Source organism: Lucilia sericata, unplaced genomic scaffold (genome assembly GCF_015586225.1).
Source record: "Lucilia sericata isolate MDLA Ls3-8-SP2 unplaced genomic scaffold, ASM1558622v1 Contig000262F_arrow, whole genome shotgun sequence".
NCBI lineage: Eukaryota > Metazoa > Arthropoda > Insecta > Diptera > Calliphoridae > Lucilia > Lucilia sericata.
Genome location: NW_023994287.1, coordinates 168,172 through 194,687, shown reverse-complemented (window position 1 = coordinate 194,687; position 26,516 = coordinate 168,172). Strand labels below are relative to the sequence as shown.

General features: G+C 36.1%; 1 protein-coding gene across 1 annotated transcript in view; it reads left to right on the top strand.

Moving 5' to 3' along the window:
- Positions 1-21,971, top strand: part of LOC119602897 (low-density lipoprotein receptor-related protein 1B) — a 96,788-nt gene extending 74,817 nt beyond the window's left edge. The window contains exons 12-26 of the mRNA XM_037954696.1: positions 585-1,466; positions 1,547-3,124; positions 3,186-3,659; positions 3,723-4,350; positions 6,926-12,102; positions 12,169-12,713; positions 12,777-13,045; positions 13,108-13,504; positions 13,561-13,728; positions 13,795-14,365; positions 14,426-14,694; positions 14,787-15,108; positions 15,180-15,338; positions 21,195-21,321; positions 21,387-21,971. Coding sequence (XP_037810624.1) covers positions 585-1,466; positions 1,547-3,124; positions 3,186-3,659; positions 3,723-4,350; positions 6,926-12,102; positions 12,169-12,713; positions 12,777-13,045; positions 13,108-13,504; positions 13,561-13,728; positions 13,795-14,365; positions 14,426-14,694; positions 14,787-15,108; positions 15,180-15,338; positions 21,195-21,321; positions 21,387-21,542 — 11,722 coding nt within the window. The 3' untranslated portion in view covers positions 21,543-21,971. The remainder of the gene's footprint in view (positions 1-584; positions 1,467-1,546; positions 3,125-3,185; positions 3,660-3,722; positions 4,351-6,925; positions 12,103-12,168; positions 12,714-12,776; positions 13,046-13,107; positions 13,505-13,560; positions 13,729-13,794; positions 14,366-14,425; positions 14,695-14,786; positions 15,109-15,179; positions 15,339-21,194; positions 21,322-21,386) is intronic.
- Positions 21,972-26,516: the final 4,545 nt, after the last annotated feature.

The window sequence follows — 26,516 nt, the reverse complement described above, 5'->3', positions numbered from 1 at the left end:
CAGACTATAGTCTATAGTCCAGACTATTGTCTATGGTCCAGACTTTAGTCTATAGTCCAGACTATAGTCCATAATCCAGACTATAGACTATAATCTGGACTATAGATTATAATTTGGACTAGAATGTAGTATATAGTCCAGACTATAGTTTATAGTCCAGACTATAGTTTACAGTCCACACTATAGTTTATAGTCCAGTCTATAGTCCAGACTATAGTCCATAGTCCAGACTATAGTCCATAGTCCAGACTATAGTCTATAGTCCAGACTATAGTCCATAGTCCAGACTATAGTCCATAGTCCAAACTATAGAGTATAGTCTGGACTATAGATTATAATCTATACTATAGTCTATAGTCCAGACTATAGTCTATAGTACAGTCTATAGTACAGACTACAGTACAGACTATATTCTATAGTACAGACTATGGTCTATAGTACAGGCTATAGTCAATAGTACAGTCTATAGTCCATAGTACAGACTATAGTCTATAGCCCAGACTATACAATTCAATTCAGTACAAAATATAGTCCGGACTATATGGACTAATATCTAATGTTGATTTTTTCCCCCCCATTTCCAGGTGTGATGTTCGCGAAAGTGTTATAGAACGCATGAATTTTGATGGAACTGATCGTGAAATCATCTTTAAAGATGAACAATATCATCCGATATCAATTGCTCTGCACAAGGGTACCATTTACTGGGTGGACAATAAAAATGGAACCGTAAAAACGTTTTCCATACATCACCTAAGTGGTATGGTGAAGAATAACTCTCAATCACAACTGTTCTCATACGAACGTGGTCGTACATCCAACCTAAAAATGTTTGATGTTAGCACTCAACCCACATCGATAAGTAATGCTTGTGCTAAAACCAAATGCCCGGGAGTATGTTTTAATACTCCGAATACCTCTATTTGTCGTTGTCCAGACAAATTCTCTCTAAATGGAACGGGATCTCAGTGTATACCTTATCCCAAGGACACAGAAGTGAAGGCGAAAAATTGTACTACAGGGTTTCCATGTCTAAAGTCGCAGCAATGTGTCGATGTTAAGGATTTATGTGATGGCTTCGATGATTGTGATGATGGCAGTGATGAAAGTAATGCTGATGGCGGCCCATGTAATCCCAAGAAATGTGATTTAAATTTACATTTTGTATGCAATCAACGATGCTATCAACGTTCGCTGCTGTGTAGCTCCATAAACTATTGTCTAGATGGTACGGATCAACAGAATTGTGAAACGCATTCGTGTAATGCCAATGAATTTACCTGTGCGAAAAGTGGTAAATGTATACAATTGTCTTGGGTTAATGATGGCATGGTGGATTGTGGTCCCGATGATTCTTCCGATGAAGAGGGTGAAGATTTATTCGATGAAAAGTGTGCAGAATTTGAGTGTCATAATGGTGCATGTCGATCGTTTTCGGATGTTTGTGATGGTGTCGATCAGTGTGGGTAAGTTGGGAGGAGAGAGAGAGAGATAGAGAAAAAGTATTTCAATGTAATGATATTGGTAATTTATTGCTCTTTTTTAGTGATAATTCAGATGAATTATCTTGTGAGTTTGAATGTGGACCGGGAGAGCGTTACTGTGTACCCGTGGGTTGCTATGATGAGACGCATATGTGTGATGGCATACATGATTGTTTGGATTTCAGCGATGAAGCCAACTGTAATGAAACCAAATCGGATAATCATCATATCATAGATTTAGGTGAAGCTCATTACTGTGGACCCATTGAATTCGGCTGTTCCGATCCTTTCGAATGTATACCACACTTCTTTAGATGTGATGGCATTCCTCATTGTTTTGATAAGTCTGATGAAATGAATTGTACACAAATTAAAACCAATCCTTTGGAATTCAATGAAACCATCATCTGTGAACCTCCTGAACGTTTGTGTCAAGTGTCCAATAAATGCATAAGCCTACAACAGCTTTGTGATGGTAAATTCGATTGTGAAGATACCACCGATGAGGGCTTCTTGTGCGATGACAAGTTGTGTGAAAAATCCCATGAATGTTCTCACTATTGTCATAATGCTCCAGAGGGTTTTATCTGTTCCTGCCCCGCCCACATGTATTTACTGCCCAATGGCAAACGCTGCAGCATGCAACATGCCTGTGATCATTGGGATTCCTGTTCGCAAATATGTGCCACCGTGGGCAAGCGGTATGAGTGTAAATGTTTTGAGGGTTATGATTTACAATATGATAGTTTTACCTGCAAGAGCACAGCCGAAGATGATCCCTATGTAATTTTTACCAATCGCCAAGAAATTAGGGGTTTAAACCTGAAAAAGGGCACCATAAGTAATTTGTATACTTCGCTACGCAATACCATAGCCTTGGATTTTCTATACAATAACGAATCTAGTCAAATATTTTGGACCGATGTTATAGACGATAAAATCTATAGGGGACAATTGGTGGGAGAAGCTTTACACAAGGTGGAAGCGGTGGTACATTCAGGTTTATCTACCACAGAAGGTTTGGCAGTGGACTGGATTGGCATGAATCTATATTGGATAGATTCTAATCTGGATCAAATCGAGGTAGCTAAGCTTAATGGCAGTTTTAGGCGCACCCTTATAGCGGGTGATATGGAAAGTCCTAGAGCTATAGCTTTAGATCCAAGAGAAGGTCTGCTGTTTTGGACTGATTGGGATGATAATTATCCACGCATAGAACGTTGCTCTATGGCTGGTAAACATCGACAAGCTATTACCACTACTTCCATGGTATCGGCTGGTTGGCCTAATGGTCTTTCTTTGGACTATACGCAAAAGCGTGTCTACTGGGTAGATGCTAAATCGGACTCAATATATACCATAAAATATGATGGCTCTGATATTCATTTGGTGCTCAGAGATCTGGAGATATTGTCACATCCCTTTGCCATAACGGTGTTTGAGAATTACGTGTACTGGACCGATTGGAGAACCACCTCAGTGATAAGAGCCAATAAATGGAATGGCACCGATATACAAGTAATACATCGCACACAAACTCAACCTTTTGGTATACAAGTTTTACACTCCAGTCGCCAGCCTCAGGCTGAAAATCCTTGTGGTGATAATAATGGCGGCTGCTCGCATTTATGTTTATTAGAGTAAGTTTTTTCTTATAGTTTTAAGAATTTTTATAAAATTATAAATAAATTATCCATTTAGTGTCAAGAAATCCTATCAATGTGCCTGTCCCCATGTCATGCGTTTGGATCCTACCGATAATCGCACCTGTGTGGCCAATGAGCAGGTTTTACTATTTATAATGGGCGATGAAATCAGGGGTATTGATTTAATGCAACCCATACATCATACCATACCTACTATAAGACAATCGCCTCAAGTATTGGCACCTCAGCGTATAGATTTTACTGTAGAGGACAGCCGTCTTTATTGGTCTGATGTCCAACTAAATGAGATCAAAACTGCTGGTATTTCTAATGGTCTAATAGATACCATTATTAATACGGATATACAAAATCCCTTTGGTTTTGCCATAGATTGGATTGCCAAGAACATGTATTTTTCCACCGGTAAAGTGAAAAGTGATATCTGGGCTAGTAATCTAAAAGGAGAATATGTTACGGAAATTTTGGCGGATCTTAATATGGTTGAAAGTATAGCTTTAGATCCTGTTAAGTAAGTTCAAAGTTTTTTAAACTAAATTTGATTAAATTTTGAAGTTTATTCCTTTCTTTTTAGTGGCAAAATGTATTGGATATCGTCGGCCCGCAATTCTCAGTTATGGCAAATTGAACAGAGCAATCTAGATGGCACTAATCGTCAGAGTATTTTCGAGCACAACAAAACCTTGGCCTCTCTAACCATAGACTTTGATTCCTGGCGTTTGTATTATGTCTATGATAATTCCGGTATATCCTATTATGATATAGCTACCAAAACCATACACGTGGTCTTGGCCTCTAGTGAGGTAATGACCATTAGTGCGGTTACCGTCTACAATGGCACTCTTTATTTTCCCGAGAATATACAAAGTGTTATAATGTCCTGCGATAAGGATTCTTGTCCCGAATATTTTATGCTGCGTAAAAATACCAAATCCATCCAGTATTTGAAAATGTTTTATGCTGAAGCTCAACAGGGTACCAATACCTGTGCGGGACCGTTGAAAGGTGGCTGTGCGCATTTATGTTTGGCCATTTCTTCTACAGAACATGTATGTGGTTGTTCCATTGGCTATCGTGTAGATCCTAATAATGCAACACAATGTATTGGTTTGGAGGAGTTTCTTTACTATTCCAATCATGAGCTGAAAGGTATTGAGGTTTATGATCCTAGTAAAACTTTGGATGAACAGGGACAGAAAATGGTAAGTTGAAACAAAATTACTTTAATATGATCAGGAATAATGTTTTATCAACATTAAATTAACCATTGGTGTAGCCATATAGTATTTGAATTTCCCTGAGGATCGTTAAAAGTTCAAACTGTTTCTCTGACTTGTCTTTCTCTTGAGATTCGTTCTTGTGAGTGTCTCTAAAGCAGACCAGTGATGTGTGTTCGTTTAAGTTTACTTCGTCTTTTCAACAAACCTTCCCGACTCCACTTAGTCAGCTGCAAGATGTGTCTTTTTCCAAGACATCTCCGAAGCGAAGCCGTAAAGTTTAGTTTTCATTAAGGATTATCTTCTACAGTTTCGTTTGGACTACGAAACCTCCTAATTGATGCAGCGTAGAAGGAAGATATGTGCATTTTATCTGAACTCCCTTTCCCCACATGATTCGCTTCTATGCCACTCTCTTCTGTAGCGAACCTGTGAAGTCTTTCCAACAGAACTTCCTTTCTCCTCTTAGTCTGCTACAAGATGTGTTTCTACCAGGACTTTCCCGAAGCAGATCTACAAAATGGGGTTCCCTATCTAAGGCTTATTTATATGGCGCATAGCAAGGAAATGGGTTCCCTGAAGCAGATCAAAGGATTGCATTTGTGTGAGTTATCTTCCTCTAGATCTTCATTTTGACGACGAAAGCTCTTAAATTCTAAACTGCGGAGCTAAAGCAAGTTTACTCTAGGGCGTTAAAGTTATAAGTTACCTTTCCTTGGCTTTCGTTTTTATGACGGCTTCTAAAGAAGATCCTTGAAGTAGTTATGTTTGAGATTCCTTCTCTCTTTACAGCTTCGTTCTAATCTTCATAACTTCTAGTCAGAGCTGCGAAATATGTTTCCTGAATTGATATAAAACTGAACTAGACCTGAACTAGAACTGAACTAGAACTGAACTATAACTGAACTAGAACTGAACTAGAACTGAACTAGAACTGAACTAGAACTGAACTAGAACTGAACTAGAACTGAACTAGAACTGAACTAGAACTGAACTAGAACTGAACTAGAACTGATCTAGAACTGATCTAGAACTGAACTAGAACTGAACTAGAACTGAACTAGAACTAAACTAAAACTTAACTAGAACTGAACTAGAACTGAACTAGAACTGAACTAGAACTGAACTAGAACTGAACTAGAACTGAACTAGAACTGAACTAGAACTGAACTAGAACTGAACTAGAACTGAACTAGAACTGAACTAGAACTAGAACTAAACTAGAACTAGAACTCAACTAGAACTGAACTAGAACTGAACTAGAACTGAACTAGAACTGAACTAGAACTGAACTGAACTAGAACTGAACTAGAACTGAACTAGAACTGAACTAGAACTGAACTAGAACTGAACTAGAACTGAACTAGAACTGAACTAGAACTGAACTAGAACTGAACTAGAACTGAACTAGAACTGAACTAGAACTGAACTAGAACTGAACTAGAACTGAACTAGAACTGAACTAGAACTGAACTAGAACTGAACTAGAACTGAACTAGAACTCAACTAGAACTCAACTAGAACTCAACTAGAACTCAACTAGAACTGAACTAGAACTGAACTAGAACTGAACTAGAACTGAACTAGAACTGAACTAGAACTGAACTAGAACTGAACTAGAACTGAACTAGAACTGAACTAGAACTGAACTAGAACTGAACTAGAACTGAACTAGAACTGAACTAGAACTGAACTAGAACTGAACTAGAACTGAACTAGAACTGAACTAGAACTAAACTAGAACTGAACTAGAACTGAACTAAAACTAACCTAAAACTAAACTAGAACTGAACTATAACTGAACTATAACTGAACTATAACTGAACTATAACTGAACTATAACTGAACTATAACTGAACTATAACTGAACTATAACTGAACTAGAACTGAACTAGAACTGAACTAGAACTGAACTATAACTGAACTAGAACTGAACTAGAACTGAACTAGAACTGAACTAGAACTGAACTAGAACTGAACTAGAACTGAACTAGAACTGAACTAGAACTGAACTAGAACTGAACTAGAACTGAACTAGAACTGAACTAGAACTGAACTAGAACTGAACTAGAACTGAACTAGAACTGAACTAGAACTGAACTAGAACTGAACTAGAACTGAACTAGAACTGAACTAGAACTGAACTAGAACTGATCTAGAACTGAACTAGAACTGAACTAGAACTGAACTAGAACTCAAATAGAACTCAACTAGAACTCAACTAGAACTCAACTAGAACTGAACTAGAACCCAACCAGAACTCAACTAGAACTGAATTAGAACCCAACTAGAACTCAACTAGAACTGAACTAAAACTGAACAGGAAATGTACTTGAACTGAAACTGTTATCTACTAGTTGTTGAGATCCCTATGTGATTAGTGATTCAAGTTTTAGTGGGAAAACTATTGGCTTCGACTACGATATTATCTGCTCGTTACAGAATTTAAAGAGGAATACTCCTTGGTTACACCTATATATGTGCAATTTCTTTAGTCATTTTAAGCATAATGTATAAATATTGTTATATATATATCACGAAAAAATTTTGCGTTTTCCAGGCTTTAGGTCCCATTTCACGAATATCCTTAGCCTCCTACATAGACTATCATGCTGCCAAGGATTTCCTCTACTGGGGTGACAATGATAGCGGCACTATATCACGTATAAAACGAGATGGTACCCAACGTGAAGTCATCATCCAATCACCCGAATGGATGGATAATAAACAATTAGATTGGTTAGGTGGCATAGCCATCGATTGGATAGCCGAGAATATATACATCAGTGATGTAAAGCGTAATGTTATAGAAGTGGCTCGACTAAATGGATCATATCGGCATGTTATTATTTCAAATGTGGTTAAACCCAGTGCCTTAGCGGTAGATCCTGTACAGGGTTTATTGTTCTATGTGGCGGATGGTATAATAGGACGTACCGGATTAGATGGTTCACAACCTTTTATTTTGGTAAATCATCAGAAAATCGTTACCAGTTTGGTGCTAGATATTGAGGCTACAAAGGTCTATTGGTGTGAAACACCCAAAAATGCCATAGTCCAACCCGCCATCATGAAAGTAGACTATGATGGTAATGTTAAGGAAGTGTTGCTGAATCATACTTTGGAATATCCCACATCAGTGGGTAAATTAGATGATTTCATATACTGGGCGGATAATAATTATAATAAGGGTACCTTTAAGGTGGCTAATATGGGTAATTTGAGCGATTTTAAGGAGCTTAAGCGTTTCGAAGGCTATTCCATTAAAGACATGAAGATATTCTCGAAAAGACTACAAAAGGGCACCAATTTGTGTGCGGAAAACAATGGCGGTTGTCAAGAGTTGTGTTTGTACAATGGTACTTCCGCCTTATGTGCCTGTTCCCATAGTCGTGTGGCTAGTGATGGTGTATCCTGCGAGCCTTACGATAGTTTCCTATTATTCTCTCACCGCAGCACTATAGAGAGTGTACATCTCACCGATCATTTAGATAAAAATGGACCAGTACGCAGTATACGTAATTCCACCATGATGGTTAATGTTATAGCCTTGACCTATGATTATGAAAATAGCGTCTTATATTACTCGGATATGGTCTTGAGCACTATAAATGCGGTAAACTTCAATGGCAGCAATAATCGGGTGTTAGTTAGTCATCAAGGACGAGTGGAGGGTTTGGCATTTGATATAGTAAACGAAATGTTATTTTGGACTTCCAATAATGATGCTTCCATATGCAGTTTGGATCTGCATTATATCAATGAAAATCCCGATAATAACACTCAGCTGGTCAGTCGCATAAGGGTATTGAATTCGAAAGATAAGCCTAGAGGCATAGCGGTAGAACCCTGTTTGGGTATGATCTATTGGACGAATTGGAATGAAGAGGCTCCCTCTATTCAAAGAGCTTATGTAACCGGATTTGGCTTGGAATCGATTATAAAGAAGGATATCAAAATGCCTAATGCCATAACTTTGGATTTGGAAGATCAAAAATTGTATTGGGCTGATGCGCGTATAGATAAAATTGAAAGGGCCAATTATGATGGTTCTCATCGTGTGGTTTTGGCTCATTCAACACCCAAACATCCGTTTGCTATAGCGGTCTATGGTGATCTATTGTTTTGGTCTGATTGGGTTTTGGGTGCTTTAGTGAGAGCTAATAAATATACCGGTGCCGATATGGTTCTGTTGAGAGATCATATTGAGCGTCCTATGGGTGTGGTGGCTGTACAGAATACCACCGTTAACTGTGATTCCAATCAATGTAAAATCTTAAATGGAGGCTGTGAAGATGTTTGTATTTTGAATAAAAATGGCACTGCCAGTTGTCAATGTACTCGTGGTGTTTTGGCCTCGGATGGCAGGAGATGTATACAACAATTGAATACCAAATGTGAAAAGAATGAATTCCCTTGTCGTTCTGGAGAATGCATACCTTTACACTTGACCTGTGATAGCATATCCCATTGCCTGGATGGTTCTGATGAATCGCGCAGTTATTGTATAATACGCGTCTGTCCCAATGACTTTTTCATGTGCAACAATCATCGTTGCATACCACAGAATGAAACCTGCGATGGTGTACATCAGTGTGGTGATGGTTCCGATGAGTCGGAGTTAATATGCAAATGTGAACCGGAAAAATTCAGGTGCGGCAGTGGAGAGTGTATATCTCAGCAATTTGTGTGTGATCAGGTGCGTGATTGTAAAGATTTTAGTGATGAGAAACATTGCCCCGCCTCCGAGTGTCCAGCCGGAGATGCTCTCTATGAACATTGTCCCAATTCGACAGCCTGCATTATGCCCATGTGGCGTTGTGATGGTGATAACGATTGTCCCGATGGCAGTGATGAACAAAACTGTGAACATGTTACAAAAGTAGCCTGTGGTCCCGGACAATTCCAATGCTCTAATGGTCGTTGTATTAACGAGAAATGGCGCTGTGATGGTGAAAATGATTGTATAGATGCAGTGCCCGGTAATTTCAGTTCAGATGAAGTGGGCTGTAAGTTGCAATGTAAACCAAATGAGTTTAGATGTGATAACATGTGTATACCGGCAAGTTGGCAATGTGATGCCAAACCCGATTGTGAAGATGGTTCAGATGAAGGTGCCCAATGTCCCAATCGTGTTTGTCGGCCTCATTTGTTCCAATGCAAGTCCTCAGGACGTTGTATTCCACAGAAATGGGTATGTGATGGTGAACATGATTGTCCTGCCCCTGGCTTAGAAGATGAAGGAGAACATTGTGCCGTGGCCTCCGTACCTCATATACCCGATTGCGTGGCTCCTTCCTTTTTATGTTCCAATGGCATTTGTTTGGATCGTCGTTTTGTATGTGATGGTGACCATGATTGTCCCAATGGCGAAGATGAATATGAAGATTGTGTACATTTCAATTATACCCAAGTGTGTTTGGAAGAAGTGGAATTCCAGTGTCATAATTTAGAATGTATAGCTAAAAATCTTACCTGTAATTCACGTCCCGATTGCTCAGATGCTTCTGACGAGTCTTTGGAGTTGTGTGGTGAGTCGACAATGTCTTGCGGCCTAGGACAATATCAGTGCAAAAATGGTGCTTGTGTCTCTGAGGACTTTTTATGTGATGGACGTAATGATTGTGGCGATTTCTCCGATGAGTCCTTGTGTAATGTCAATGAATGTTTGACACCGGATATATGTGAGCATGTATGTATAGATAAGAAAATCGGTTATGAATGTCAATGTGATCCGGGCTATAAGTTGCATGCCAATCATCACTTATGCGATGATATAGACGAGTGTAGTGGTCCTCATCATTGCTCGCAAATTTGTGCCAATACTTATGGTTCCTATAAGTGTTTGTGCATGAAGGGTTATGAACTGAAGGATGATCAACATACCTGCAAGGCCACCAGCAATGAAACCGCCAAACTTATATTCTCCAATCGCTATTACATCCGTCAGGTTGATATGCGCGGCAATGGTTCTATTCTAATACATCAGCTATCTAATGCTGTGGCTTTGGACTTTGATTGGGATTCTAAGTGTCTATTTTGGTCGGATGTTACCTCTACGGTGGGTATGATTAAACGTTTTTGTACAGTGGAGAATAAGACCACTACATTACATCAAGCTATGCTTAAGAATCCAGATGGTTTAGCTGTAGATTGGGTGGCTAAGAATCTGTATTGGTGTGACAAGGGTTTGGATACTATTGAGGTGTCGAAATTGGATGGTCGCTATCGTAAAGTGTTGATAAATGAAAATCTACGTGAACCTAGAGGAGTAGCTTTGGATCCTTTCAATCGCAATCTTTATTGGTCCGACTGGGGTGATAATCCTCATATTGGTAAAGCCGGCATGGATGGTTCCAATCCTCGGGTCATAATACGCGAGAATATGGGTTGGCCTAATGCCTTGACATTATCCTTCGAAAGTAATCAACTATTTTGGGGTGATGCCCGAGAAGATACAATTTCCGTGTCCGATTTAGATGGCAATAATATACGAGTTATCATGTCGCGCAAGCTTAATCCTCAACTTAATCTGCATCATATATTTGCCATTGCTGTATGGGAGGACAAGGTATTCTGGTCTGATTGGGAAACCAAATCCATAGAATATTGTAATAAATTTTCAGGACAAAACTGTTCCACCTTAATTACCACCATCCACCGGCCCATGGATTTGAGAATCTATCATCCTTATAGACAACAGCAGCCTCACAAGGGCAATCCTTGCGATACGGCCAATTGTTCAACCTTATGTTTACTCTCACCCGAAGCTCCTTATTACAAATGTGCTTGTCCCAATAATTTCTTCTTGGCCGATGATCATAAATCATGTATAGCTAACTGTACGGCGGCCCATTTCCAATGTTCGCAAACTTACAAATGTATACCGTTCTATTGGAAATGCGATACGCAAGATGATTGTGGTGATGGCAGTGATGAACCGGAAAATTGTCCACCCTTCCATTGTGAACCGGGCCAGTATCAGTGTAACAATAAGAAATGCATACATCCCTCGGCTATATGTGATGGCACCAATCAATGTGGTGATAATTCAGATGAACAGAATTGTGATAAGTTTACCTGTTTCGAAAATCATATGAAATGTGAAGCTTCCGACAATACTACCGCGTTCTGTATAGATAATGTCAAGAAATGTGATGGAGTACGCGATTGTCCCAATGGCGAGGATGAAAGTGGTTGTGCACCACTCAATTGCACCAAGAATCAATTCCAATGTGGCAATAATCGTTGTATGCCTTTCATATGGGTGTGTGATGGTGATATTGATTGTCCCGATAAATCGGATGAGTTGAATTGTGAACGGGTTTCCTGTGGTCCCAGTGATTTCCAATGTGCTTCGGGACGTTGTATACCTATGTCTTGGAGATGTGATGGTGAGGATGATTGTCCCAGTGGTGAAGATGAACCGCCTTCTTGTCACTCCTCGAAGGAAGAATGTGATCCCACCTACTTTAAGTGCAACAATTCCAAATGTATACCCGGCAGATGGCGCTGTGATTATGAAAATGATTGTGGCGATGGCAGTGATGAGTTAAATTGTCAAATGCGCAATTGTTCGGAAAGTGAGTTTAGATGTGGTACCGGGAAATGTATTAAACATGATCATCGCTGCGATGGTGAAATACATTGTGATGATAGCAGTGATGAGATTAATTGTAATATCACCTGCAAGGAGCATCAATTCAAATGTGCCGCCTTTAATACTTGCATCAATAAGTAAGTCTTGAGAGGATTTTTGTTGGTTTTGTAAAGAAATTAAGAATAACTTTTTACCATTTCCAGACAATACCAGTGTGATGGAGACGATGATTGTCCGGATGGCAGCGATGAGGTTAACTGTACCTGTCCCCATGATCATTTCACTTGTGCCAATGGCAAGTGCATAATGGCTCGCTGGAAATGTGATGGTTGGGATGATTGTACCGATGGCAGTGATGAGAGCTATGAAACTTGTGCTTTAATTCATTGTCACACCAATGCCTTTAAGTGTTCCAATCTGAAGTGTATACGCAAATCTGCATTGTGTGATGGTGTCAATGATTGCGGCAATAATGAAGATGAAGCCGATGAGGTGTGTGCTGCTCTACCCAAATGTCGTCACGATCAATTCCAATGTGAAAATGAGGACTGTATTTCGAAAATATTCCGCTGTGATGGTCAATATAATTGCATAGATGGTTCGGATGAAATGAATTGCCAACCTCCAGTATGTGGTTTTGGCACCTGCTCACAGATTTGTATAGAAAAGAAGGCGGGACATTTCAATTGCAAATGTACGGAGGGTTATTTCAAGGGATCGCAGAAAAATGATACTTGTTTGGCCTCGGGTAAGTGGAAGGAGATCAAAATTGTTTATTTAGAAATATTTATGTTTGTATTTGTTATCTTAGGTCCCGATCAGGTATTGCTTTTAGCCTCGGAACAAGAATTCCGTTTTATTTTGCCCGCCAAACAGGAAGGCACCACAGTAGTGGGTTTCTTCCAAACGGACAGTTTGAAAATAGATGTTTTCGATATTTTGATCAGACCCAAGGATACTTTACTCTTCTGGATAGATTCTCATCATGGTAAAGTGCATACCATGAAGATTGCCACTCCCAATACCGAAGTAACAGCTGTGAGAGTAAAAAGAGATCTCAAGGAGTTAAAGGCATTTGATGTGAGTTTGTGATGCACTTTAGTTTTGAAAATATATTGAACACTAACTTTGTTCTCCAACAGATTCCCGCCTTGGATGATCCCAAATCCTTGGCCATAGAATGGGTCACCCAATTGGTGTATATAATCGATTCGCGACACAATGAAATCATTGTTACCGACATTGATGGCAAGAAATATGCTTCTCTAGTATCCACCGGCTTAAATCCCACCGATATTGTAGTAGAACCAGAATCTCGCATTATGATTTGGTCAACTTTGGAAAATGGCATATTAATGGCTTCGCTGGATGGTCAAAACAAACGCAGTTTAGTGGAACGTGATGTGGGTTGGCCCATTAGTTTGGCTATAGATTATCCCACAGGGCGTCTGTATTGGGCAGATTATCGTAAGGGCACTGTAGAAACTTGTCGTTTGAATGGTAAAGAACGTAATGTGGTTAGAAGATTTTCGAATAAGGGTAAGTTGTTTTCCTTATAAAAAACCTTCAGGGACCTAACCGCAATTCCTTTTCAGAAAAACCCCAAAAAATCGATGTATTTGAGGACTATTTATATATCAAATTATATGATCAAAGCATTATAAAAATGAACAAATTTGGCAATGACAATGGCACTTATTTGCTTAAGGGCTATAGATCCTCAGATATCGGTATTTTACATCCACTCAAACAAAATCGTAATAGTAAGTTTTCACTTCATTCTGCAAATCAAAAAATCGTTATTAATTTGAATACTATACCTATTTAAGTAACCAACCCTTGCGCCAAGGAACCCTGCAAACAAATGGGTTCTTTGTGTATACTCAGCACCGAAACCGATAGCGGCTATAGATGTAAATGTCCCAAGGATTATCATGTAGCCAATGGCAAATGTGTAGCAGATCATGCCACCATACCCGACTACTGTCCCCTTAAATGTAATCTAGGAACCTGCAAAATCATCAATCATATACCGAAATGTGTCTGTCAGCCCCAGTTCGAAGGAGAATTCTGTGAACATTATCGTTGCTCGAATTATTGTAAAAATTATGGTCTTTGTATAATAGCACCACAAATACCGGGTTCCCTAGAACCACCACCACTCAAATGCAGCTGTACGCCCGGTTGGTCGGGACCTCGTTGTGAAACTTCGGTGCCAGAATGTCAATCACGTTGTCATAATGGTGGTTCTTGTCTCATAACTGATGATCACATGAAATGTACCTGTCCACCCATGTATATCGGAGAACAATGTGAACATTGTGTTAATCTGACATGTGCTAATGGTGGAATATGTCGTGAAACGCTAACGGGTACAACGCAATGTGAATGTCCCGACGGGTAAGTTTATTACAGTTATATTTTTTATAGGAACAGGTTTTTTTAATAATAATATTTTAGCTTCACCGGTAAACGTTGCGAGGTGGATGTCTGCTCTGGCTTCTGTAAAAATGGTGGCATTTGTAATATAGGCACCAAAGGTGGACCACAATGCCAATGTCTACAGGGTTTCTATGGTGAACAATGTGAATCGGATTCATGTGCCAACTATTGTCTGAACGGTGGTCTTTGCACTGAAAACCAGCAAATGCTTATGTGTACCTGTTCCGAGCGCTATACTGGAGATCGTTGTGAAACTGATTTGTGTAAAACTACAAATCCACCACAATGTAAGTAAATTATATATTTTGTATAAATTTTCCGTTTTTATAGAAAATTTTCTCTACTAACTAATACATTCCGTTTTTTTATCCTCCCCCAGTCTGTGATGCCTCCGAAATTCCCCTAAGAAATCCCTGCACCGGCATTATCTGTCAAAATAGCGGCACTTGTCATGTCATCAAAAACGTAGCCATGTGTAATTGTACCGATCAATGGAATGGTGATTTCTGTGAGCGTCCCGTTTCAGAGGATAATCCCTGTATACATTACTGTCAAAATAACGGTGTTTGTCATTTGGATGCATATGCGATACCGCATTGTTCATGCATTGGAGAATGGGAGGGCGATGCTTGTGATGTACCACCCGCGTGTGTGGGTGAATGTGGTGTTTGTCAGACCGGCAGTTCTATAAATGAGTGCAAGTAAGTTTAGAGATAGGAGAAAGAGATATTGGGCTGATATATAAGTAATTGTTTTATTTCTTTCCTTTAAGGTGTGATGATGGCCATGTTACCACCTGTTTGGCTGATAGCGCCAATGCCTTAAGAAGTGAAACTGAACATTCCGCCAATATTATGTCAATAATAGCCATTGTTTTGGCTATAGCCATTTTGGTGCTGGCACTGTTTGGTGGTGGTCTATACTTTTTGAAGTGAGTAGAAAATAATAGTCTTTATTAGAATATAGACTAGAATATAGACTAGACTATAGACAAGACTATAGGCATGACTATAGACTAGACTATAGACCAGACTACAGACTAGACTATCGACTGAACTATAGAATAGGCTATAGTCTGGCCGTAGACTATACTATAGTCTGGCCGTAGACTATACTATAGTCTGGCCGTAGACTATACTATAGCCTGGCTATAGTGTAGACAATAGAATAGATTATAGACTTAACTATAGACTAGACAATAGACTATAGACTGGACTATAGACTAGACTATAGACTAGTCTATAGACTAGACTATATACTAGACTATAGACTAGACTATAGACTAGACTGTAGACTAGACTATAGACTAGACTATAGACTAGACTATAGACTAGACTATAGACTAGACTATAGACTATACTATAGACTAGACTATAGACTAGACTATAGACTAGAATAGACTAGACTATAGACTAGAATAGACTGGACTATAGACTAGACTATAGACTACACTATAGACTAGACCATATACTAGACCATAGACTATAGACTAGAATATAGACTAGACTATAGACTAGACTGTAGACTAGACTATAGACTAGACTATAGACTAGACTATAGACTAGACTATAGACTAGACTGTAGACTAGACTATAGACTAGAATAAACTATAGACTAGACAATAGACTAGACTATAAACTAGACTATAGACTAGACTATAGACTAGACTATAGACTAGACTATAGACTAGACTGTAGACTATACTATAGACTAGACTATATACTAGACCATAGAATAAACTATAGACTAGACTATAAGCTAGACTATAGACTAGACTAGACTAAACTATAGACTAGACTATAGACTGGACTATAGACTACACTATAGACTAGACTATATACTAGACTATAGACTAGACTATAGACTAGACTATAGACTAGACTATAGACTAGACTATAGACTAGACTATAGACTAGACTATAGACTAGACTATAGACTAGACTATAGACTAGACTATAGACTAGACTATAGACTAGACTATAGACTAGACTATAGACTACACTATAGACTAGACCATATACTAGACCATAGACTAGACTATAGACTAGACTATAGACTAGACTATAGACTAGACTATAGACTAGACTATAGACTAAACTATAGACTAGACTATAGACTAGACTATAGACTAGACTATAGACTAGACTATAGACTAGACTATAGACTAGACTATAGACTAGACTATAGACTAGACTATAGACTAGACTATAGACTAGACTATAGACTAGACTATAGACTAGACTATAGACTAGACTATAGACTAGACTATAGACTAGACTATAGACTAGACTATAGACTAAAGACTAGACTAAAGACTAGACTAGACTAGACTATAGACTAGACTATAGACTAGACTATAGACTAGACTATAGACTAGACTATAGACTAGACTATAGACTAGACTATAGACTAGACTATAGACTAGACTATAGACTAGACTATAGACTAGACTATAGACTAGACTATAGACTAGACTATAGACTAGACTATAGACTAGACTATAGACTAGACTATAGACTAGACTATAGACTAGACTATAGACTAGACTATAGACTAGACTATAGACTAGACTATAGACTAGACTATAGACTAGACTATAGACTAGACTATAGACTAGACTATAGACTAGACTATAGACTAGACTATAGACTAGACTATAGACTAGACTATAGACTAGATATAGACTAGACTATAGACTAGACTATAGACTAGACTATAGACTAGACTATAGACTAGACTATAGACTAGACTATAGACTAGACTATAGACTAGACTATAGACTAGACTATAGACTAGACTATAGACTAGACTATAGACTAGACTATAGACTAGACTATAGACTAGACTATAGACTAGACTATAGACTAGACTATAGACTAGACTATAGACTAGACTATAGACTAGACTATAGACTAGACTATAGACTAGACTATAGACTAGACTATAGACTAGACTATAGACTAGACTATAGACTAGACTATAGACTAGACTATAGACTAGACTATAGACTAGACTATAGACTAGACTATAGACTAGACTATAGACTAGACTATAGACTAGACTATAGACTAGATTATAGACTAGACTATAGACTAGACTATAGACTAGACTATAGACTAGACTATAGACTAGACTATAGACTAGACTATAGACTGGACTATAGACTACACTAGACTAGACTATAGACTAGACTATAGACTAGACTATAGACTAGACTGTAGACTAGACTATAGACTAGACTATAGACTAGACTATAGACTAGACTATAGACTAGAATAGACTAGACTATAGACTAGACTATAGACTAGACTATAGACTACACTATAGACTAGACCATATACTAGACCATAGACTAGACTATAGACTAGAATATAGACTAGACTATAGACTAGACTGTAGACTAGACTATAGACTAGACTATAGACTAGACTATAGACTAGACTGTAGACTAGACTATAGACTAGAATAAACTATAGACTAGACAATAGACTAGACTATAAACTAGACTATAGACTAGACTATAGACTAGACTATAGACTAGACTATAGACTAGACTATAGACTAGACTGTAGACTATACTATAGACTAGACTATATACTAGACCATAGAATAAACTATAGACTAGACTATAAGCTAGACTATAGACTAGACTAGACTAAACTATAGACTAGACTATAGACTGGACTATAGACTACACTATAGACTAGACTATATACTAGACTATAGACTAGACTATAGACTAGACTATAGACTAGACTATAGACTAGACTATAGACTAGACTATAGACTAGACTATAGACTAGACTATAGACTAGACTATAGACTAGACTATAGACTACACTATAGACTAGACCATATACTAGACCATAGACTAGACTATAGACTAGACTATAGACTAGACTATAGACTATACTATAGACTAGACTATAGACTAAACTATAGACTAGACTATAGACTAGACTATAGACTAGACTATAGACTAGACTATAGACTAGACTATAGACTAGACTATAGACTAGACTATAGACTAGACTATAGACTATAGACTAGACTATAGACTAGACTATAGACTAGACTATAGACTAGACTATAGACTAGACTATAGACTAGACTATAGACTATAGACTAGACTATAGACTAGACTATAGACTAGACTATAGACTAGACTATAGACTAGACTATAGACTAGACTATAGACTAGACTATAGACTAGACTATAGACTAGACTATAGACTAGACTATAGACTAGACTATAGACTACACTATAGACTAGACCATATACTAGACCATAGACTAGACTATAGACTAGACTATAGACTAGACTATAGACTAGACTATAGACTAGACTATAGACTAGACTATAGACTAGACTATAGACTAGACTATAGACTAGACTATAGACTAGACTAGACTATAGACTAGACTATAGACTAGACTATAGACTAGACTATAGACTAGACTATAGACTAGACTATAGACTAGACTATAGACTAGACTATAGACTAGACTATAGACTAGACTATAGACTAGACTATAGACTAGACTATAGACTAGACTATAGACTAGACTATAGACTAGACTATAGACTAGACTATAGACTAGACTATAGACTAGACTATAGACTAGACTATAGACTAGACTATAGACTAGACTATAGACTAGACTATAGACTAGACTATAGACTAGACTATAGACTAGACTATAGACTAGACTATAGACTAGACTATAGACTAGACTATAGACTAGACTATAGACTAGACTATAGACTAGACTATAGACTAGACTATAGACTAGACTATAGACTAGACTATAGACAACTATAGACTATAGACTAGACTATAGACTAGACAATAGACTAGACTATAAACTAGACTATAGACTAGACTATAGACTAGACTATAGACTAGACTATAGACTAGACTGTAGACTAGACTATATACTAGACCATAGAATAAGCTATAGACTAGACTATAAGCTAGACTATAGACTAGACTAGACTAAACTATAGACTAGACTATAGACTGGACTATAGACTACACTATAGACTAGACTATATACTAGACTATAGACTAGACTATAGACTAGACTATAGACTAGACTATAGACTAGACTATAGACTAGACTATAGACTAGACTATAGACTAGACTATAGACTACACTATAGACTAGACCATATACTAGACCATAGACTAGACTATAGACTAGACTATAGACTAGACTATAGACTAGACTATAGACTAGACTATAGACTAAACTATAGACTAGACTATAGACTAGACTATAGACTAGACTATAGACTAGACTATAGACTAGACTATAGACTAGACTATAGACTAGACTATAGACTAGACTATAGACTAGACTATAGACTAGACTATAGACTAGACTATAGACTAGACTATAGACTAGACTATAGACTAGACTACTAGACTAGACTATAGACTAGACTATAGACTAGACTATAGACTAGACTAATAGACTAGACTATAGACTAGACTATAGACTAGACTATAGACTAGACTATAGACTAGACTAATAGACTAGACTATAGCACTAGACTATAGACTAGACTATAGACTAGACTATAGACTAGACTATAGACTAGGACATATAGACTAGACTATACGACATAGACTAGCATAGACTAGACTATAGACTAGACTATAGATAGACTATAGGACTAGACTATATGACTAGACTATAGACTAGACTATAGACTAGACTATAGACTAGACTATAGACTAGACTATAGACTAGACTATAGACTAGACTATAGACTAGACTATAGACTAGACTAGACCTAGACTATAGCTAGACTATAGACTAGACTATAGACTAGACTATAGATAGACTAGACTGACATATACTAGACTATAGACTAGACTATAGACTAGACTATAGACTAGACTATAGACTAGACTATAGACTAGACTATAGACTAGACTATAAGACTAGACTATAGACTAGACTATAGACTAGACTATAGACTAGACTATAGACTAGACTATAGACTAGACTATAGACTAGACTATAGACTAGACTATAGACTAGACTATAGACTAGACTATAGACTAGACTATAGACTAGACTATAGACTAGACTATAGACTAGACTATAGACTAGACTATAGACTAGACTATAGACTAGACTATAGACTAGACTATAGACTAGACTATAGACTAGACTTTAGACTAGACTGTAGACTATAGACTAGACTATAGACTAGACTAGACTAGACTAGACTATAGACTAGACTATAGACTAGACTATAGACTAGACTATAGACTAGACTATAGACTAGACTATAGACTAGACTATAGACTAGACTATAGACTAGACTATAGACTAGACTATAGACTAGACTATAGACTAGACTATAGACTAGGCTATAGACTAGGCTATAGACTAGACTATAGACTAGACTATAGACTAGACTATAGACTAGACTATAGACTAGACTGTAGACTAGACTATAGACTAGACTATAGACTAGACTGTAGACTAGACTATAGACTACACTGTAGACTAGACTATAGACTAGACTATAGACTAGACTATAGACTAGCCTATAGACTAGACTATAGACTACACTATAGACTATACTATAGACTAGAATATAGACTAGAATATAGACTAGACTATAAACTAGACTATAGACTCGACTATATACTAGAATATAGACTAGACTACAGATTAAACTATAGACTAGACTATAAACTAAGTCTAACTAGCCTAACGTTTTACTTTAAAATTTTGTACTAAATTTTTATATTTTCCATTCTTATAGAAAACATCGCATATCACAACCCTTCTCTCATGCCCGTCTTACCGAAAATGTCGAAATAATGCTTACGAATCCCATGTATCGGGGAGATGCCGATGAAACTCCCGCCTTTGTACACGAAGATGATAAGGTAATAACATTTTTTTTATTCAAATCATAATGATGCTTAATTGTTTGATTAACTTTCTATTCCAGGGCAACTTTGCCAATCCTGTCTATGAATCCATGTATGCCGATGCCATAGTGGAACCGGCAGTAGTGCCGGAAAATAATTTAAGTACAGCACCAGACGAAAGAAAAGGTCTGCTGCAACATTCACACGATGACAACAATACACCCGATATTCTCTGATGATTAACATCTCATGAGATTTGTTAAACTATTTAAGTAAAAATAATCACATTCGAACACGAGATAAAAACAAAAAAAAAAATTAAAAGAATTTATGCCATTTAATTATAGTCATATATAAGTTTAATAATTAAGGAACAAAAACAAGAAAAACATCACTCTCTACCTTTACTCTCTATCACACTTTCCTCTACTCCTACAAACCCTGCCCTTTATTAACTTAAAAAAAACTTGTACATTTTTTAAACAAACGTTTTCCTTTTATACCCCACCTTATCCCTCGAAAAAAACCGAACAAAATCTTTATGAAAAAACTCAATTATCAAAGAAAACCAAGCATTTCTTTTAAACAAACTAAAATGTTTGTTAAACAAAAAAAAAAAACGCAACAAACAAACATGGACTGATAGTATAGTCATTTCAAAAAAATTATAATTGTACACCTAAATGAAAAAAAAAAAAAACAACTATGTGTAATATTTAACATTTCATTTACATATTTAATTTAATTTTACAAAACAATCAAAACGAAAAACAATTAAAAAGCTTTTTAAAGAATTTTAGTTTTAAGTAAGAGAGTCCTATTGTAAAATTTGTCAAATTTTATGAAATCTCTTAATTGACCACTTTTCGGTTTTAGACTTGTTTGAAAGTGTTCCATTCAAAAGAATTTTCGAAATTAATTTTAACTTCGTAGTACTTAGGCTAGATTGTAGACTAGACTATTAGACTGTATGCTACACTGTAGACTAGACTATAGACTAGATTATAGACTAAACTATAAACTAGACTATAGACCATACTATAGACTCGGATATAGACTAGACTATAGACTAGCATATTGACTAAAGTATAGACTAGACTATAGACTAGACTATAGACTAGACTATAGACTAGACTATATAGACTAGACTATAGACTAGACTATAGACTAGACTATAGACTAGACTATAGACTAGACTATAGACTAGACTATAGACTAGACTATAGACTAGACTATAGACTAGACTATAGACTAGACTATAGACTAGACTATAGACTAGACTATAGACTAGACATAGACTAGACTATAGACTAGACTATAGACTAGACTATAGACTAGACTATAGACTAGACTATAGACTAGACTATAGACTAGACTATAGACTAGACTATAGACTAGACTATAGACTAGACTATAGACTAGACTATAGACTAGACTATAGACTAGACTATAGACTAGGACTATAGACTAGACTATAGACTAGACTATAGACTAGACTATAGACTAGACTATAGACTAGACTATAGACTAGACTATAGACTAGACTATAGACTAGACTATAGACTAGACTATAGACTAGACTATAGACTAGACTATAGACTAGACTATAGACTAGACTATAGACTAGACTATAGACTAGACTATAGACTAGACTATAGACTAGACTATAGACTAGACTATAGACTAGACTATAGACTAGACTATAGACTAGACTATAGACTAGACTATAGACTAGACTATAGACTAGACTATAGACTAGACTATAGACTAGACTATAGACTAGACTATAGACTAGACTATAGACTAGACTATAGACTAGACTATAGACTAGACTATAGACTAGACTATAGACTAACTATAGACTAGACTATAGACTAGACTATAGACTAGACTATAGACTAGACTATAGACTAGACTAGACTAGACTATAGACTATAGACTAGACTATAGACTAGACTATAGACTAGACTAAGACTAGACTATAGACTAGACTTAGACTAGACTATAGACTAGAACTATAGACGAGACTAACTATAGACCTAGACTATAGACTAGACTATAGACTAGACTATAGACTAGACTATAGACTAGACTATAGACTAGACTATAGACTAGACTATAGACTAGACTATAGACTAGACTATAGACTAGACTATAGACTAGACTATAGACTAGACTATAGACTAGACTATAGACTAGACTATAGACTAGACTATAGACTAGACTATAGACTAGACTATAGACTAGACTATAGACTAGACTATAGACTAGACTATAGACTAGACTATAGACTAGACTATAGACTAGACTATAGACTAGACTATAGACTAGACTATAGACTAGACTATAGACTAGACTATAGACTAGACTATAGACTATAGACTAGACTATAGACTACACTATAGACTAGACTATAGACTAGACTATAGACTAGACTATAGACTAGACTATAATCTAGACTATAGACTTGACTATAGACTTGACTATAGACTAGACTATAGACTAGACTATAGACTAGACTATAGACTAGACTATAGACTAGACTATAATCTAGACTATAGACTTGACTATAGACTTGAATATAGACTAGACTATAGACTAGACTATAGACTAGACTATAGACTAGACTATAGACTAGACTAGACTATAGACTAGACTAGACTATAGACTAGACTAGACTAGACTAGACTAGACTAGACTAGACTATAGACTAGACTAGTCTATAGACTAGACTATAGACTAGACTATAGGCTGTACCGAAGACTTGTCCATTGACCAGTCAATAGACTAGTTAAGTGTTCTCTCTCTCCCACTCTCTTAAGTATACATTTTCAGAACAGAATGTTTGCCTTTAGTTGTCTGAAGAAAGATTTTTAATAAAACTGGCAAATTTTACAATAAAACAATTAATATTTTTTAACTTGAACATAAAGCAAGTTTTAATAATTTAAAGAAAATATATGCTCATACAAAGAGATTGAAAGGGAATTAATTTGGTAACAATTTCAATACGCAACAGATTCTCTAAAAATTAAAAATATTTTTAAAGTTTTCAAGGAAAAATTGAAAAGAAAGCTGAAACTGAATTCCTGGTATTATATTGAAAAATAATATAAAGTTTGAAATTCAAATTTGTAGTTTGTGAAAAATGTATTGAAACCAACTTAGCTCTCTAAATAATCTCTTAATTTAAAAAATTTTATTTAAAATCCTTTTATAATTTGTTCTCTCTCTCTCTTTGTTAACAAAATTCGTAATATTTATAATAATGTATTTTTGTTTTATATTTATGTATTTGCATGTAAACTCATTATAAATTATTATTTTTTATATATATTTTTTTAACTTTGTAATATAAAAAGCAGCTAAAACGCAATACTTTTTTTATCTACTCTAATGAGAAATATGTTTTTATTTAACTGTTTAATTGATAAAATGAAAAACATTTTTTATATGTCCTTTGTATTTATATATTATATATAAATAGTTATATATATAACAAAAATATAAATAAAAATAATGTATGTATATTGTATTCTAAAATAATGTAGTATATATATTTAACAAAAAAAAAAAAAAAAACGAAAAGTGAAAAGTGAAAACAAAATAACATTTAAAACAAATTTACTGTTAAGCAAATTTTACTTTAAAATTTAACTTTAATAACACACACTCAACTCACACATAATTTAATAAATAAACGAATTAAAAATTATAAAATAAAATTAAAAAATGCAAAATAATTAAACGAAAATTTAAAATTACAACAAAAATAAAACAAAGTCTAATAAAAAGAAATTGTACACAATAATAGAATTATCGGTTATTTAAGAAAGATGTAGGTAATATATCGATAACAAATTATCTCTTTAAAAGCTACGTTCCCACTGCTGGACAACTCCACTCTGCACTCCACTAGTCTACAGATTAGTAAATAAGCTAAACTATAGATTAGACTATAGATAAGACTATGGATTAGACTGTAGATTAGACTATAGACTAGACTATAGACTAGACTATAGACTAGACTATAGACTAGACTATAGACTAGACTATAGATAGACTATAGACTAGACTATAGACTAGACTATAGACTAGACTATAAGACTAGACTATAGACTAGACTATAGACTAGACTATAGACTAGACTATAGACTAGACTATAGACTAGACTATAGACTAGACTATAGACTAGACTATAGACTTAGACTATAGACTAGACTATAGACTAGGACTATAGATTAGACTATAGACTAGACTATAGACTAGACTATAGACTACACTATAGACTACACTATAGACTAGACTATAGATAGACTATAGGACTAGACTATAGACTAGACTATAGACTAGACTATAGACTAGACTATAGACTAGACTATAGACTAGACTATAGACTAGGACTATAGACTAGACTATAGACTAGACTATAGACTAGACTATAGACTAGACTATAGACTAGACTATAGACTAGTCTATAGTCTAGTCTATAGTCTAGTCTATAGTCTAGTCTATAGTCTAGTCTATGTCTAGACTATAGACTAGACTATAGACTAGACTATAGACTAGACTATAGACTAGACTATAGACTAGACTATAGACTAGACTATAGACTAGACTATAGACTAGACTATAGACTACTAGACTAGACTATAGACTAGACTATAGACTAGACTATAGACTAGACTATAGACTAGACTATAGACTAGACTATAGACTAGACTATAGACTAGACTATAGACTAGACTATAGACTAGACTATAGACTAGACTATAGACTAGACTATAGACTAGACTATAGACTAGACTATAGACTAGACTATAGACTAGACTATAGACTAGACTATAGACTAGACTATAGACTAGACTATAGACTAGACTATAGACTAGACTATAGACTAGACTATAGACTAGACTATAGACTAGACTATAGACTAGACTATAGACTAGACTATAGACTAGACTATAGACTAGACTATAGACTAGACTATAGACTAGACTATAGACTAGACTATAGACTAGACTATAGACTAGACTATAGACTAGAATATAGACTATAGACTAGAATATACACTAGACTATAGAATAAACTTAAGACTAAACTATAGCCTATACTATACTATATGCTATACTATAGACTATACTATATGCTATACTATAGACTATACTATATACTAGACTATAGACTAGACCATATTCTAGTCTATAGTC